General features: G+C 55.7%; 1 protein-coding gene across 1 annotated transcript in view; it reads right to left on the bottom strand.

The window, feature by feature from the left end:
- LOC113960311 overlaps window positions 1-14,892 on the bottom strand; it is a 20,777-nt gene that overhangs the window by 3,280 nt on the left and 2,605 nt on the right. Inside the window, 11 exon segments of the mRNA XM_027669824.1 lie at window positions 51-119; window positions 2,337-2,551; window positions 3,182-3,849; window positions 3,956-3,972; window positions 9,342-9,867; window positions 10,582-10,616; window positions 10,735-10,955; window positions 11,259-11,384; window positions 12,773-12,937; window positions 13,034-13,129; window positions 13,605-13,665. Of these exon segments, the coding sequence (XP_027525625.1) occupies window positions 51-119; window positions 2,337-2,551; window positions 3,182-3,849; window positions 3,956-3,972; window positions 9,342-9,867; window positions 10,582-10,616; window positions 10,735-10,955; window positions 11,259-11,384; window positions 12,773-12,937; window positions 13,034-13,129; window positions 13,605-13,665 (2,199 nt within the window).

Here is a 14,892-nt window from a genome sequence, read left to right on the forward strand (position 1 = left end):
AATTCCCTTTTGATCCCCACAATTCCCTTTTGATTCCCACAATTCCCGGCTCCCTCACCTTCTTGAGCACCACGAACTCGTTCTCGGCCCCCGTGCGCCGGTTGATCTCATCTTCATATCTGCCAGGATGAAAGGGAGGGGGAGGCTCGTGGTGGGAACGGGGAGCTGGACCCGCCCCGCTCCCAGAGCCTCAGTTGTGGCTCCCGGCCGGGTTCCATCCTCCCACCCGGCTTCCACCCTCCCACCCGCTCATCCCGAGCCGACTCGGGGCGAATATTGCTGCCTTTGAACCTGCAGCCTGTGAGTAGGCCCGGCTTAAATGAACCCCTTTCAGTGGCCGCCCATAAAGCCGAGCTCAGACACGGATGTGGAGCCCGGTCGGGCAGGAAGAGGGAGCAGCTCTCCCAGGTGACCTCTGCCCCGAGCAAAGTTATGCAAAAAAAGGGCTTTCAACAAAGCCCACGAAGGCATAATGAGGGAGCCATTTGCTATTTGATATTGTAATAATGCTGATGGCTCTGAATCAGCTGCCGCAGCGTTTAATTAAACATGAAACGCGGGTTGGGCAAGAGGAGGATCATCCCGGGGTTCTGCCGAGCTTTTCGTGGCTCTGAGCAACGTCCTCTCATCAGATAACCAGGGCAGGGCCGGCTGGAGAGCAGACAGAACACGAGGGCTCTCCAGGCAAAGGCCTGGATTTCAGGGGCAGGTTCGTGCCAGTCCCCAAACCAACACTGGTGAGGGTTCCCTGCGGTGGGAGCTCGGAGCAGGCACGGGATGGAGCCTGTGGAAGGGGAACTCTGGACTTGGGTAACTCCGGACTTGAAATAAAATGTGTTCTCCTTCCCAGGTGGCAGCTCAGACATGTGGGAACCAACCTAGACCCAAAACCCAATCTGTTCCTAGACTTGAAATCCAACCTGTTCCCTCTTCTCTTTTTCCCAGGTGGCAGCTCTGAAACTTGGGAATGAACCCTAGACCTGAAATCCAATCTGTTCCTAGACCCAAAACCCAATCTGTTCCTAGACCTGAAATCCAATCTGTTCCCTCTTCTCTCTTTCCCAGGTGGCACCTCTGAAATGTGGGAACCAACCCCAGACTTGAAATCAAATGTGTTCCCTCTTTTCTCCTTCCCAGGTGGCAGCTCTGAAATCCAGACTATGGAATTCATCATTTTTGGGGTCTGATCAGTATTTCTGGAAGCCTGAAACACATTTTGTGGCCTGAAACGCCCCCAAACCCGCAGCAGGAGCTGCGTCTATCCCTCCTGACAGATGAAAGCGCCGTCTCCCCATCCCCCCTCCCAAAAATCTGGCTCTTCCCAGCCTTAATTACCCAATATTAACAAATTTCAGCCCTCTGGGGCGACTCTCAGACTGGTTCAATAAGGGAGACATTGTTCTCACCAGGCTGCAGCCAACTAAAACCCAACAGCCCTGCCTAAAAACGCACCCAAAAACCAACAGCCCTGCCTAAAAACCCACCCAAAAACCAACAGCCCTGCCTAAAAACCCACCCCAAACCAACGGCCCTGCCTAAAAACCCACCCAAACCCAACAGCCCTGCCTAAAATCTCACCCAAAAACCAGTGGCCCTGCTTAAAATCCCACCCAAAACCCAATGGCCCTGCCTAAAAACCCACCCCAAACCAACAGCCCTGCCTAAAATCCCACCCAAAAAACAGTGGCCCTGCTTAAAATCCCACACAAAAACAACGGCCCCACCTAAAACCCACCCCAAACCAACAGCCCTGCCTAAAAACCCACTGAAAAAATGATGACCCTGCCAAAAAACCCATCCCAAATCCCTTTCAGGTGCCAATTGCTGTGTCCTGAAACTGGTTCATCCCCCCCCCCTCTGGCCACTGTGTCCCAGGAGGGGCTGAATTTCCTCCCCAGGGATATTTTTAAGTCCAAGAGCTGAACACCTCTCAGGTGGTGGGAGCTGAGCGAGGCTGAGCACTCCCAGCTCGCTGGGCCCTCTGGAAAAGATGGAATTTCCTTCACAAAATGAGGAATGGGGGCATTTGGGAGCTGGAAATTCGTGGCTGCGTTCCACTCCCTCCCTGCCTGCCCTTTATCCTGCGGATTCACTCATTTCTCTGTGCCCAGGAGTGTTATTTTGGGACACTCCAGGGGTCAGACCCAGTTTCCCATGAATCCTGTGCTAAACACTTCACAAATCTGCCTGACTAGGGGTTGGATTTATTAAACCCGAGCCCAGGGAAGAGGAAAACCCGGCGCGAAGCCGAGGTGTGAAACGGGCGGGAGGGAGGGAACCGCCCGCCCGGCTTTTCCTGCCCGGGGTTGTTCCTGCTGCCCAACACGATCCCTTACTTGTTCTTGAAGTCCTCCACCATGTCCTGCATGTTCCTGAGCTCGGAGTCCAGGCGGCCCCGCTCGCCCATCAGGCTGTCGAGCTGCCTCCGCAGGTTGCCGATGTAGGCTTCGAACAGGGGCTCCAGGGACTTCCTGGTGACCGTGTGCCCCTGCTCCTGGAGGAGGCTCCACTTGGTCTCCAGCACCTTGTTCTGCTGCTCCAAAAAGCGAACCTGGCGAGGGACAAAAACCAAAGGGTCACAGGGACGTGTTGTCGAAACCCAAGGCACCAAAACACCCCCCCCCAACCTCGACAGCCGGGAAAAGGTGGGATCATCAACACCTCTGATGGTGTTGGAAGGTCAAGGGACACAGGGACAATCCGGCCAAAATTATTGGGAACATCCTTATTTTGGATTCTCAGCAGTACCAGAAGCCTCTGGAGATGTTTAGAGGGAACTTTTGCGGAGTTTAGATCAGGCCAAACACCCGTATTTGTGATTTTAGGTGTTTCTCCCCTCACCGGATGCTCAGCCCACCTTACTGGTGTTATCCCACCGTAGAGCTGGTGTTATTCCATTGCTGGAATTTTACAACCAGGAGAAGATCCATCCAACCCCCGGGGACGTGTTTTTACGGGGAGAAGGGGGAATTACTGTGCCAATGAAAGGAAGGTGCTGAGAAGCTCATCCTCGCCGAGAGGAAACATCAAACGGGTCTTTAGTTTCCAGCCAAGCCCCGCCGTTTGCCGGCCGGGATCCGTCCAGGCAAGTCCCCGGATCCAAGGGAAGTTTCTTCCTGAAGTTTTTTTCCCGAGGCGGCCGAAAACCAGCCCGTCCCGCCGGGCAGCAGCGAGCTCTCACCTTGTCGATGAAGGAGGCGAATTTGTTGTTGAGGGTCTTGATCTGCTCCCGCTCCTGCGTCCGCACCTTCTGGATCTCGGGGTCGATGTCGAGCTTCAGGGGGGCCAGCAGGCTCTGGTTCACCGTCACCTCGTGGATGCCGCCGGGGGGGCACACGGGGAACCCGGGGCCGCCTCGGCCGCCGAATCCGGGACCTCCCAGCCCGAATCCGCTTCCCAGCCCGTAACCGCCACCGGCACCGGCTCCTCCCAGGCCGAAAGCGGCTCCACCGCCGCCATAGCCCAGCCCGAAGCCGGCGCCGCCGCCGAAGCCGAATCCGCCACCGGCTCCGCTCCGGAGACCCCCGATGGAGATCCTTTTGCTTCCACCCATGTTGTAGAGGCTCCTGCTGCCGAAGCCACCGCCGGCTCCGAAGCCTCCTCCGCCTCCGGCTCTTCCTCCCCCGACTCTGGAGACGGAGACGGAGCTGAAGCTGCTCCTGGTGCCCCCGCCACCGCCTCCCACGATGGCAGAGCCCGAGCTGAAGCCCCTCATGCCCCCTCCGGTGGATGATCGGAAAGAGATCCGGCTCATGGTGGCTGCGGGCGCAAAGAGCAGGGGAAAAAAAGGGCCGGAGAACCGAAGCTGCGCGGCAGGAAAAGAGCAGAGGGCGAGGGAGGCAGAAAACCCTGTGATGGGAGAGCTCGGGAGCCTCCTCTTTTATCTGCTTGGAAAACTTGGCACGGGGATTCGGGACTTGATGTGCCTTGCAGCGACTTGCCTTGTCCAACACACCTCGGCTGCGGGAGGCGCTGAAAAATGCATTGTTTGCAGGCAGGGAAGTAACGGGCAGAGGGAGCTCCCCACCCCCCCAGCGCCTCTGAGTCATGGAATTAGAATTGAATGGGACCGGGGGCAGGATCCAACACGATTCCCGGGACCCTGGGAGCCGCTTTCCCTCAAGGGCTCGCTCGCTTGAGCAAGATCCCTCGCCCCGAAGGTTTTGCAAGTGGGGTTTTGGGGTTGGACACGTTTCGTAAGCGGCAGAAATCGGGGCTTTTCCAAGGTTTCCAGCTCCGGGGCTGGATGTGGGTCTCCTGTTGTTGGCTTGGGAAGCTGGGTGTGAAGGTGGTTTGGATGGTCAGAGCAGATGGTTTGATTTGGTTTGGGAAAATCAAATGGAAAAATCAGATTTGATTTTTTTGGGTTTTTTTTTGGATCCGAGCGGTCACGGGCTGGAGGGGATGAGCGGAGTGGGAGTTGCCTCCTGGCACTATTTTCTGGGATCTTCCCAAGAAATCATCTCCCCTTTTTACATCTCCCCTTTTTATAGGGTAAACCGAGGGATTAATTCACTGAAGGTTTTGCAAGTTGGGTTTTGGGGTTGGACACGTTTCGTAAGCGGCAGAAATCGGGGCTTTTCCAAAGTTTCCAGCTCTGGGGCTGGACGTGGGTCTCCTGTTGTTGGCTTGGGAAGTTGGGTGTGAAGGTAGTTTGGATGGTCAGAGCAGATGGTTTGATTTTTTTTTCTTTTTTGGAAAATCAAATGGAAAAATCAGATTCTGTTTTTTGGGGGATCTAAACGGTCGCAGGTTTGAAGAGATGAGCTGAGTGGAAGCTGCCTCCTGGCACTATTTTCTGGGACCTTCCCAAGAAATCCTCACCCCTCGTTGCAGGGGAAACTGGAGAATTGGTTATCACGACTTTGAAAGGCAGCAGGCGAATCCCTTTTCCAGAATCACTTCAAATTAGATTAAACAACACCACGAGACTCATAAAACAGGCAGTAAAAAGCTGCTTGGAGGGATTGTTGCTCTGTAGGTTCTCCCTGTCAGGCTCAGGGTTCAAAAGCTCCCTCTGAAGTGGGATTTTTATCACTTTTTTCCGCCCCCCCCCCTCAGTATTTATCCAACAGTTCCCACGTCAGCGCTGGAAAATGTTTCTAAAACAACTTTTGCCTCTTGATCTTGGCCCGGGGTGAACCCTCGTGGAGGAGCTTGAACCCCCCCAGTGAGTCTGGGTCGTGCTTTGGGACGGGGTGAGAGCTGGGGATCCTTCTCCTGGATCCGTGAACAGCTGGATATGGGACACAAGGAAGATTCCCCCTCGCTCCCACCCAAAACACCTCCCAAAATATTCCAGTGAACCGGATTCTTCCCACCTTGGCCGGGTGATAAAATAGCAACGGGCTGAGGGATGAAACCCTGAGCTCCCAAACCAAAAACTAATCCTCAAATTCATCTGCACGGGCAACAAAAATCTCCCAAATTCACCGATGTGAGCAATAAAAAAAAAACCTCTCCCAAATTCACCAATGTGAGCAGTAAAAAAGAAACCCTCCCAAATTCACCAACGAGAGCAATAAAAATAAAAATCTCCCAAAATCAGCAACGTGAGCAATAAAAAAGAAACCCTCCCAAATTCACCAACGAGAGCAATAAAAATAAAAATCTCCAAAATTCACCAATGTGAACAGTAAAAAAGAAACCCTCCCAAATTCAGCAACGTGAGCAATAAAAAAGAAACCCACCCAAATTAAGCAACGTGAGCAACAAAAAAAAATCTCCCGAATTCACCGACGTGAGCAATAAAAAAAAAAATCTCCCGAATTCACCGACGTGAGCAATAAAAAAAAATCTCCCAAATTTACCGACGTGAGCAATAAAAAAAAACCCCTCCCAAATTCACCGACGTGAGCAATAAGCGCTCCAAAAAGGAGCAGCTCAAGGGGATCGGCTGCGTCTCGGAGCTTGTTTGTGTTGATGCGTTTCCAACCCCCGCCGTGTTTTTTTTTCCAGTCTGGGAACTTGAAAGGACCTGAGCGGCAGGGGCTGGGCTGGGCAGGGTCGGGTTTGGTCGGGTTCTGTCGGGTTTTGCCCCGCCGCGATCGGCGAACGCTCCCAAATCCCGGCTCCCCGAGCGCTCCCCGCGATCGCCAGCGGTGACTCAGCGGCCCCGCGGCGCCCATCGGAGCCCATCCCGGGATGGGCCCGTCCCGCTGGAAAAGGGAGACGGGGCCGGTAGCAAGGGGGTGCTCTCGCCCCGGCGGTGGGGATGTGGGAACATCCCGGCTGCTGGAAAAGCGGCTCCGCGGGGGAAAAAACTCCACCCGAAACCGGCGAGCCGCCGTTTCCCCTCGATGACGCCGTTAAAAATAAAAATACTGATGCTGGAAATGAATCAGTCCGGTTCCAAGCGCGGCAGAACCCTGGGGATTTGATCCCCGGCGCCCGTGGATCGGCTCATCCCGCCGGGATCCTTGGATGGGGGTCGGGCAGGGACCTGCCTTGGGCTGCCCGGAGCTCTCCGGGCAAAGCCACCCCCGGGAAACCGAGCGGGGCCTGGGAAGGGTTTAATTAAAGCAGGAGAAAGGATCCCCGGGCGAGGAAGGCCGTGGTCACCTCCCCGGCTCTCCCAGGAAAGCCTCGTGCTGCAGACCACGGAATTTGGGGGGATGTCACAGAGGGGTCGGGAGAGCAAAGCAGGGGGTGGCTCCGGCACCAAACCCCGGGAATTCCTGCGGGATCTCTCATCCCACGGCGTCTCCTCGCCTGGTTTGTGCCGCTCACACCAAGTGAAGGTGCTCGGGGCTGCGGGTGGGACGTGTTGCCCCCCCCAGGTGGGACAGTTCCCTTTGGAGAGGTGGGATTTGCCGTGGAGGGGGCACAGGGGGGTGAGGGCGCTGCCGGGGAGGGAGCAGAGCCAAGGGAGGAGGGACCGAGCGTTTGCAGCAGCTCAGCTGCCTGAGAGCTCCACTTGGGAATCTGGCTGGCTTTTTATCGCAGCAGGGGCTGGAATTAGGACGTCCAACCCTCTCCAGGTTGGTCAAGGTTGGGGATCCCGAGCTGCCTTAAATTCTCACGCCCGTCCCGGGCGATTCACACAGAAATCCAGGGCACTCAGAGTCCATTTTTAACCCTCCCTGACATTTTTTTGGTCTGTCTGAAACCTCCTCTGGGCAGGCAAGGGGGTTTGGAGGGTGACAAGCTGCCCAGGAGCCAGCTGTGTGCCCAGGAGGGCAGCGGGATCGTGGGATTCCATTTGGGAAGAACGTGACCAGCAGGTCAGGGAGGGGATCCTGCCCCTCTCCTTGGCCCCGGTGTGTTGTGTTCAACTCTGGCCTCCACAGTTCAAGAAGGACAAGGAACACCTGGAGAGGGTTCAGAAGAAGCCCACAAAGATGAGGAAGGTTCTGGAGCATCTTCCTGAAGAGGAGGGACTGTGGGATCTGGGCCTGGTTAGTCTGGAGAGGGGATCTCCTCAGTCCATAGAAAGATCTCCTTCTCCTTCTCCTTCTCCTTCTCCTTCTCCTCCTCCTCCTCCTTCTCTTCCTCTTCCTCCTCCTCATCCTCTTCCTCCTCCTCCTTCTCTTTCTCCTCCTCCTCCTCATCCTCTTCCTCCTTCTTCTTCTCCTTCCCTTCTCCTCCTCCTCCTCCTTCTCTTTCTTGTCCTCATCCTCCTTTTCCTCCTTCTCCTGTTTCCTCCAATTCCTCAATTTATTTTGGGATAAACAACCAATTTCCACATTTTTGTGATGATTTTATCCGAATTTAAAGCTTTCCCCTCAAAGTGAAGTGACCCTCCAGGCTCGCTCTGCTGAAGGTTGGGAATGATGTTTTCATGCTGCTGGTTCTGGTTTAGAATATAAAAAAGGTAAATAAAAGTGCAAACAAAAAGAACAGATAAATTACAATCCGGTTTTATTGGACACGTTCCCAAAAAAAGAGAGAGGGGAAGGAAAACACCATGGAAGTATCAAAAGCTGCAATTTTTACTTTTTTAACGGGACTTTCCAAAAATCAAGAAGAGATGGTGGGAGGTCAGAGGGGTAAATTCCATCAGGAGAGGGGAAATCAGATTTGGGGCTCCGGGGTTCCGCTGGGATCCTGCTCCTCATTGCCTTGTTTCCCACCTGCTGCACTTCCCAGTTTCCCAAAGGTCTCTCCTTTGGCAGAGGAGCCCAGACGTGGGGGAGAAGTTGGAATTCCCCCAGGAGAGGTGGACCAGGCCCTTCAGGCAGCTTTTCCACGGTGATTTCCACCGGCTCAGACTTTCACCTCGACCAAAGGCAGCGGGAAAGGGCGGCAGGACTTGGACTGTTGGATGATCTGGGAATTTTTTGAGATGATCTGGGAATTTTTTGAGCCATTCCAGCAAAAAAACCCCGCACGAGACGGGACAGAAACCCAATTCTACAAACACTGCCCTTGCTTTCGAAGGACTCTTTGTCTCACACATCCTTTAGAATTTGAAAAATCCTACAGTTTGGAAAACGAGCCCTTTTCCATAAGTTTGGGATCAGCCACCGCTGAACCCTCCGGCAAAGCACATCCAGGAGGTCACGTGGGAGGTGCCCAGGACAGGAATGGGAGAGAAATGTGGGAAAAGCCTTTGGATGAGCTCGTGGCAACTCGAATCACCCCCCCCCCCCCGAGGGTGGTACTTTTCAGGTGGAGGCACCTCAGGCTGCTCCCTGATTTTATCACCCTGAACCCCCGGCCGGGCTCGTGGGCCTGGAGGATCCTGGTTGATCCTGGTTTTCCAACTCTGGCTGTGAATGGGGAAAAGAGGGATTTTCCATCCCGCTGGAGTGGCTCCCAGCAGGCCCTGTGCTCCCAGAATGAGGGATGTTTTGAAGAGGGGCCTCACGCTCACAAACCGGTGCCTGGGGTCTCTCGGGAGCCTCCCGGGGTGTTTCTACACAGCAGAAAAATAACCCCCATCCCCGGCAAAGGGGAGTTCCTGAACGTGGAGGAGCGAGTTGGGATCATCCCAGCGGTGCAGGGGGAGTTAAAACCACGTTCCCAGCCCATCCCTGGGCTTCTGGGGAGCAGAACTGAGCTAAAACCCCACTTGTTGTCTCCTCGCTCTCTGCTCTCCGCTGTCTCTGCTGAGGCTGCTGGGTGGCCACAATTACAAACTTCTCGGCCTCATTAAAAAGAAACAAACAGAAAAACAAACCAATTCCCCTTTGGAACAGTCCCTTAGGCCCATGTTTTCCTTTAAATCCCATTTCAAGGGCTCGGGGAGCTCCGGCTGAGGTGTTTTCCTTGGCCTGTGATCCGGAGGTGTGAGAACCGCGGAGCTGGGCCAGGGCAGGCAAGGGGATGGAGGGGCAGGACAGGGGCAGGAGGGGCAGGAGCAGGAGGATGGTCTGGGAAGGGGCCAGGCTGGGTTCTACTCGGGCTCTGTGGCGTTCTTCAGGCTCTGGCTCTTGATGCTCTTTTTGCTGGAGGAGGTTTTGGAGACGATTTTCACCCCGGGGTTGGTGCCTTTGGCGCTCCCGGAGCTGAAGTTGCCCCCGCTGGTGCTCAGGCTGCTGCTGCCACCTCCTGCTCCATGGCCGCCTCCAAATCCACCTCCGAGACCACCTCCACCCCCGAGTCCAAGTCCTCCTCCACTTCCAAAGCTGTAGCTTCCTCCTCCTCCTCCTCCTCCTCCTCCTCCTCCTCCTCCGAGACCGAAACCGCTCCCGCCGCCTCCTCCGAGGCCGAAGCTGCTTCCACCTCCTCCTCCGAGGCCAAAACCACTTCCACCTCCTCCTCCAAGGCCAAAACCACTTCCACCTCCTCCTCCAAGGCCAAACCCGCTTCCACCTCCTCCTCCGAGGCCGAAACCGCTCCCGCCGCCTCCGCTCAGGCTCAGTCCACCAAATCCTCCTCCCAAGCCGGCCCCGCCGGCCAGGCCGGAGCTGGAGCTGATCACAGCTGCAAGGAGAGGAAACCAGAGGGTTGGACACCTGCTGGCAGTCATGGAATCATGGAATGGTTGCATTGGAAGGGACCTTAAAGCTCCTCCCATCCCACCTCTGCCCTGGGCAGGGACACCTCCCGCTATCCCAGGTGGATCCAACCCGGCCTTGGACGCTCCCAGGGATCCAGGGGCAGCCTCTGGGAAATCCATTCCAGGGCCTCATCACCTTCACAGGGAGGAATTCCTTCCCAATATCCCATCTAATCCTGCCCTCTGGCAGTGGGAAGCCATTCCCTGTGTGCTGTCCCTCCAGCCCTTGTCCCAGGTCCCTGGAGCCCCTGTCCCCAGCTCTCCTTGGAACCCCTTCAGGCACTGGAAGGGGCTCCAAGGCCTCTCTGGAGTCTTTTCTTCTCCAGGCTGACACACACACTCATCCCATCCCATCCCATCCCACCCCTGCCCTGGGCAGGGACACCTCCCACTATCCCAGGTTGCTCCAACCTGTCCCTGGACACTCCCAGGGGTGGAGCAGCCCCTGGGCAATCCCCCATTTCCAGGCAGGACCTTCACCCCCAGGACCTGACCCCAACTCCCACGCCCTGTGTGAGCCCCTGCTGAGGGTGGAGGGCTCTGAATGTCCGATTTGGGGCAACCCCTCCCTTTTCCCAAGGTCCCTCCCAGCCCCTCCTCCCGAAGCAGGACGGGGGATGGAGCCCCGGGACACTCACAGTAGCTGATGGGGTTCAGTCCCTCCCCGCTGAGCCTGTTGGGGAGCAGATGAGGAGCAGATCAGAGCCAAATTTAGGACACAGGCAGAGGAACCAACCCCTGACCAGGGAAAACCGAGAGCTGCCGAATTCCCGAAGGGATTCTGCCCCCACCTGCTCTCCTCCCCTTCCAGCAGCTTCCTGTAGGTCGCGATCTCGATGTCCAGGGCCAGCTTGACGTTCATGAGCTCCTGGTATTCCCGGAGCTGCCGGGCCATGTCGGCCTTCGCCTTCTGCAGGGCGTCCTCCAGGTCCATCACCTTGGCCTTGGCGTCCTTGAGGGCCAGCTCCCCGCGCTCCTCGGAGTCCCCGATGGCCGTCTGGATGGTGGCACACTGCAAGGCAGGGCTGGGCTCCCAACGCTGCTCTGCCCTCGGGGGGGACGGTCCCCCAAGGGAGAAAACCCCTCTGGTTTCCTGGGATGTTCATGGAATGAGCTACTCCCGAGCTCCTCCACCCCCGGCTGGAGCTGGAACGCCAGCCCGGCAACGACGGCTCAAAAATGGAATTTGAGAGCCTGGAGCCCTTTCCAGGAGGGAGTTCAACGCTCCAGTGAGGCTGTTAAAGCCCCTGAGCAGCAAAGCAGAGCTGAGGCAGCACCGAACGGGGCTCCCCGGGCTCCTCCAGCCCGTCCCTACCTGGTTCCGGGTGTTCTCGATCTCGGAGCGGATCCTCTGGATGAGCCGGTTGAGCTCCGAGATCTCCCCCTTGGTGTTGCGCAGGTCGTCGCCGTGTCTGCCCGCCGTGGCCTGCAGCTCCTCGAACTGAGGGGCAGGAGGGAAAGTGAACCCTCTGGGGTGTCCCAGGGGACTAAAACCCCTCACACTGAGGGGCAGAAGGGAGAATGAACCCTGTGGGGTGTCCCAGTTCACTGAAACACTTCAAACTGAGGGGCAGAAGGGAAAGTGAACCCTCTGGGGTGTCCCAGGGGACTGAAACCCCTCAAATTGAGGGGCAGAAGGGAGAATGAACCCTCTGGGGTGTCCCAGTTCACTGAAACCCCTCAAACTGAGGGGCAGAAGGGTGAATGAACCCTCTGGGGTGTCCCAAGGGACTAAAACCCTTCAAACTGAGGGGTGGAAGGCAGAATGAACCCTCTGGGGCATCCCAAGGGACTGAAGCTTCTCAGACTGGGGGGCAGAAGGGAGAATGAACCCTCTAGGATGTCCTAAGGGGCTGAAACCCCTCAAACTGAGGGGCAGAAAGGAGAATGAACCCTCTGGAGTGCCCCAATTCACTGAAACCCTTCAAACTGAGGGGCAGAAGTAAAAGTGAACCCTCTGGGGTGTCCAAATTCACTGAAACCCCTCACACTGAGGGGCAGAAGGACAAGTGAATCCTCTGGGATGTCCCAATTCACTGAAACCCCTCAAACTGAGGGGCAGAAGGGAGAATGAACCCTCTGGGGCATCCCAAGGGACTGAAACCCCTCACACTGAGGGGCAGGAGGAAAAATGAACCCTCTGGGATGTCCCAATTCACTGACCCCCTCAAACTGAGGGGCAGAAGGGAGAATGAACTCTCTGGGGTGTCCCAATTCACTGAAATCCCTCAAACTGAGGGGTAGGAGGGAGAATGAACCCTCCAGGGTGTCCCAATTCACTGAAACCCCTCACACTGAGGGGTAGAAGGGAAAGTGAACCCTCTGGGGTGTCCTAAGGGACTAAAACCCCTCAAATTGAGGGGTAGAAGGGAGAATGAACCCTCTGGAGTGTCCCAATTCACTGAAACCCCTCAAATTGAGGGGTAGAAGGGAGAATGAACCCTCTGGAGTGTCCCAATTCACTGAAACCTCTCACACTGAGGGGCAGAAGGGAGAATGAACCCTCTGGAGTTTCCCAGTTCACTGAAACCCATCACACACTGAGGGGTAGAAGGGAAAGTGAACCCTCTGGGATGTCCCAAGGGACTGAAACCCCACAAATTGAGGGGCAGAAGGGAAAGTGAACCCTCTGGGGCGTCCCAAGGGAATGAAACCCCTCACACTGAGGGGCAGAAGGGAAAGTGAACCCTCTGGGGCATCCCAAGGGAATCAAACCCCTCACACTGAGGGGCAGAAGGGCGAATGAACTCTCTGGGGTGTCCCAGGGGCCAAGCCGTGGCTCCAACAGCCCCATTCCATGATTTCCCGTGGGATTCCGGGGCCCTTCACCTTGGTCTGGTACCAGGCCTCGGCCTCGGCGCGGCTGCGGTTGGCGATGTCCTCGTACTGGGCCTTGACCTCGGCGATGATGCTGCTCAGGTCCAGGTCGCGGTTGTTGTCCATGGACAGGATGACGGCCGTGTCGGACACTTGGGCGCTGAGCTGGGCCAGCTCCTGCAGGGAAACACGTGGGAATCACTCCCCTCCTTCCCTCTGGGCGGTCCCCGGTCGGGGGTGACACCGGGACAGGGATTTGGGGTGTGTCGGTACCGCCTCGTAGAGGGCGCGCAGGAAGTTGAGTTCGTCGCTCAGCGCGTCCACCTTGGCCTCCAGCTCCACCTTGGTCATGTAGGCAGCGTCCACGTCCTGCAAAAGAGCAGCCACGGGGGCGTCTGGAGCCTCCTCTCACCCCAGAAGAGGCGCTTTGGCTCGGCAGTCACGGAATCATGGAATGGTTGGGGGAGCAGCCGGGCTCGGCACAGAGCACTGGGGAGAGGGGCAGCTCTTGCCCCAAAAAAGTGGGATTGGGAAGGGGATAAGGAGAGAAATCCCAGCTGTTTGGCCTCGGCACCTGGAGTTCCTGGCGCTTCTGGCCCCCCTTTGTCTCCCCACAGCCTGTTCTTGCCCAGGTGAGCCCCGGGTGTGTGGTGGGACAGGAGCAGGAGGAGATTTTCGGCCACCCCTCAGCCCCTTCCATTCCTTTCCCCCAAAACCACGATCTCAGTGGGGGTTTAAAGCCCTTCCCAAGGACCAGGACACAGCTCCACAAGATCTCCCAAGCCTTGGGACATTCCCAGGGCTGGGGTGGGCTCAGCATCCCGACCCCTCCCGTCTCACCCACCTTCTTGAGCACCACGAACTCGTTCTCGGCCGCCGTGCGCCGGTTGATCTCCTCCTCGTACCTGCAGGGATGGAGGGGAAAAAGCTGCTGGATCACACCTGGGCAAGCAGAACAGGTGCCCAGGTAGGGCTGCGAGGGGATCTGGGCATCTCCAAGTCAACCTTCCAGCTCAAAGGTCCCCTCTCCTCAAAGGGCTGAAAGGACAGTTTTGATTTAAGGCTGGAGGGACGAGGAGGGCAGAGCTGGTTTAGGGGATTTTCCTCTGCAAGTGCCACCACAAGGTGTCATGTCCTGGCTGAGTTGGCATTTCCTGATGGGAAAAATGTCCATGGACCCTTTCTGGGATCCTCCAAGGAGAGAAACCTCAGAGCAGTGGTGCATTAGGAGGGATTAACTGGGTTCTGTTACGGGCTACAGCACAAACTGGAGATACTTTTTCCCCTTTCCTGTAGAAATTTCCACGAGTATCTCAGGTCTGGTGTTTGCCTTCCAGAAATGGGCATTTTTAAGATTAACCACAGAATCACAGAGAAAAAAACCATCTGCTGAGTTGGAAGGGACCCACGAGGACCTCCCAGTCCAAGCCCTGGCCCTGCCCAGACCACGCCAAAAATCCCCCCAGTCCCAAAATCCCAACTCCTGAAGGGTGTGGTCCAAATCACCAGACCACCAGGTATCCCCCAGAACTTTGGACAAGCTGCAAGGACAGTGTGCCCTGAAAAAGATGAAGATGAGGAAGAAAGGGGCCCAAAACACCCCCCCAACTCAATTCCTGAAGGGGGGGTTGGAGGGTGGAACAGGGAGAAGGTCGGGGGGTGGATAAATCAGGGATTGGAGGGACATTATTATAAAACTGTAACACTGGGTCAGGGGTGGATAAATCAGGGCATTATTATAAAATTATAAAATTATTATAGAATATATAATGGACATTATTATAAAACTGTAACACTGGGTCAGGGGGTGGATAAATCAGGGATTGGAGGGACATTATTATAAAACTGTAACACTGGGTCAGGGGGTGGATAAATCAGGGATGGAAGGGACATTATTATAAAACTGTTACACCGGGTCGGGGGGTGGGAATCAGGGCATTATTATAAAATGATTATAAAATGATTATAAAATATATAATGGACATTATTATAAAACTGTAACACTGGGTCAGGGGGTGGATAAATCAGGGCATTATTATAAAATGATTATAAAATATATAATGACCATTATTATAAAACTGTAACACTGGGTCGGGGGTGGATAAATCAGGGCATTATTATAAAATTATGAA

Source organism: Corapipo altera, unplaced genomic scaffold, assembly GCF_003945725.1.
Source record: "Corapipo altera isolate COAL_440 unplaced genomic scaffold, ASM394572v1 229, whole genome shotgun sequence".
NCBI lineage: Eukaryota > Metazoa > Chordata > Aves > Passeriformes > Pipridae > Corapipo > Corapipo altera.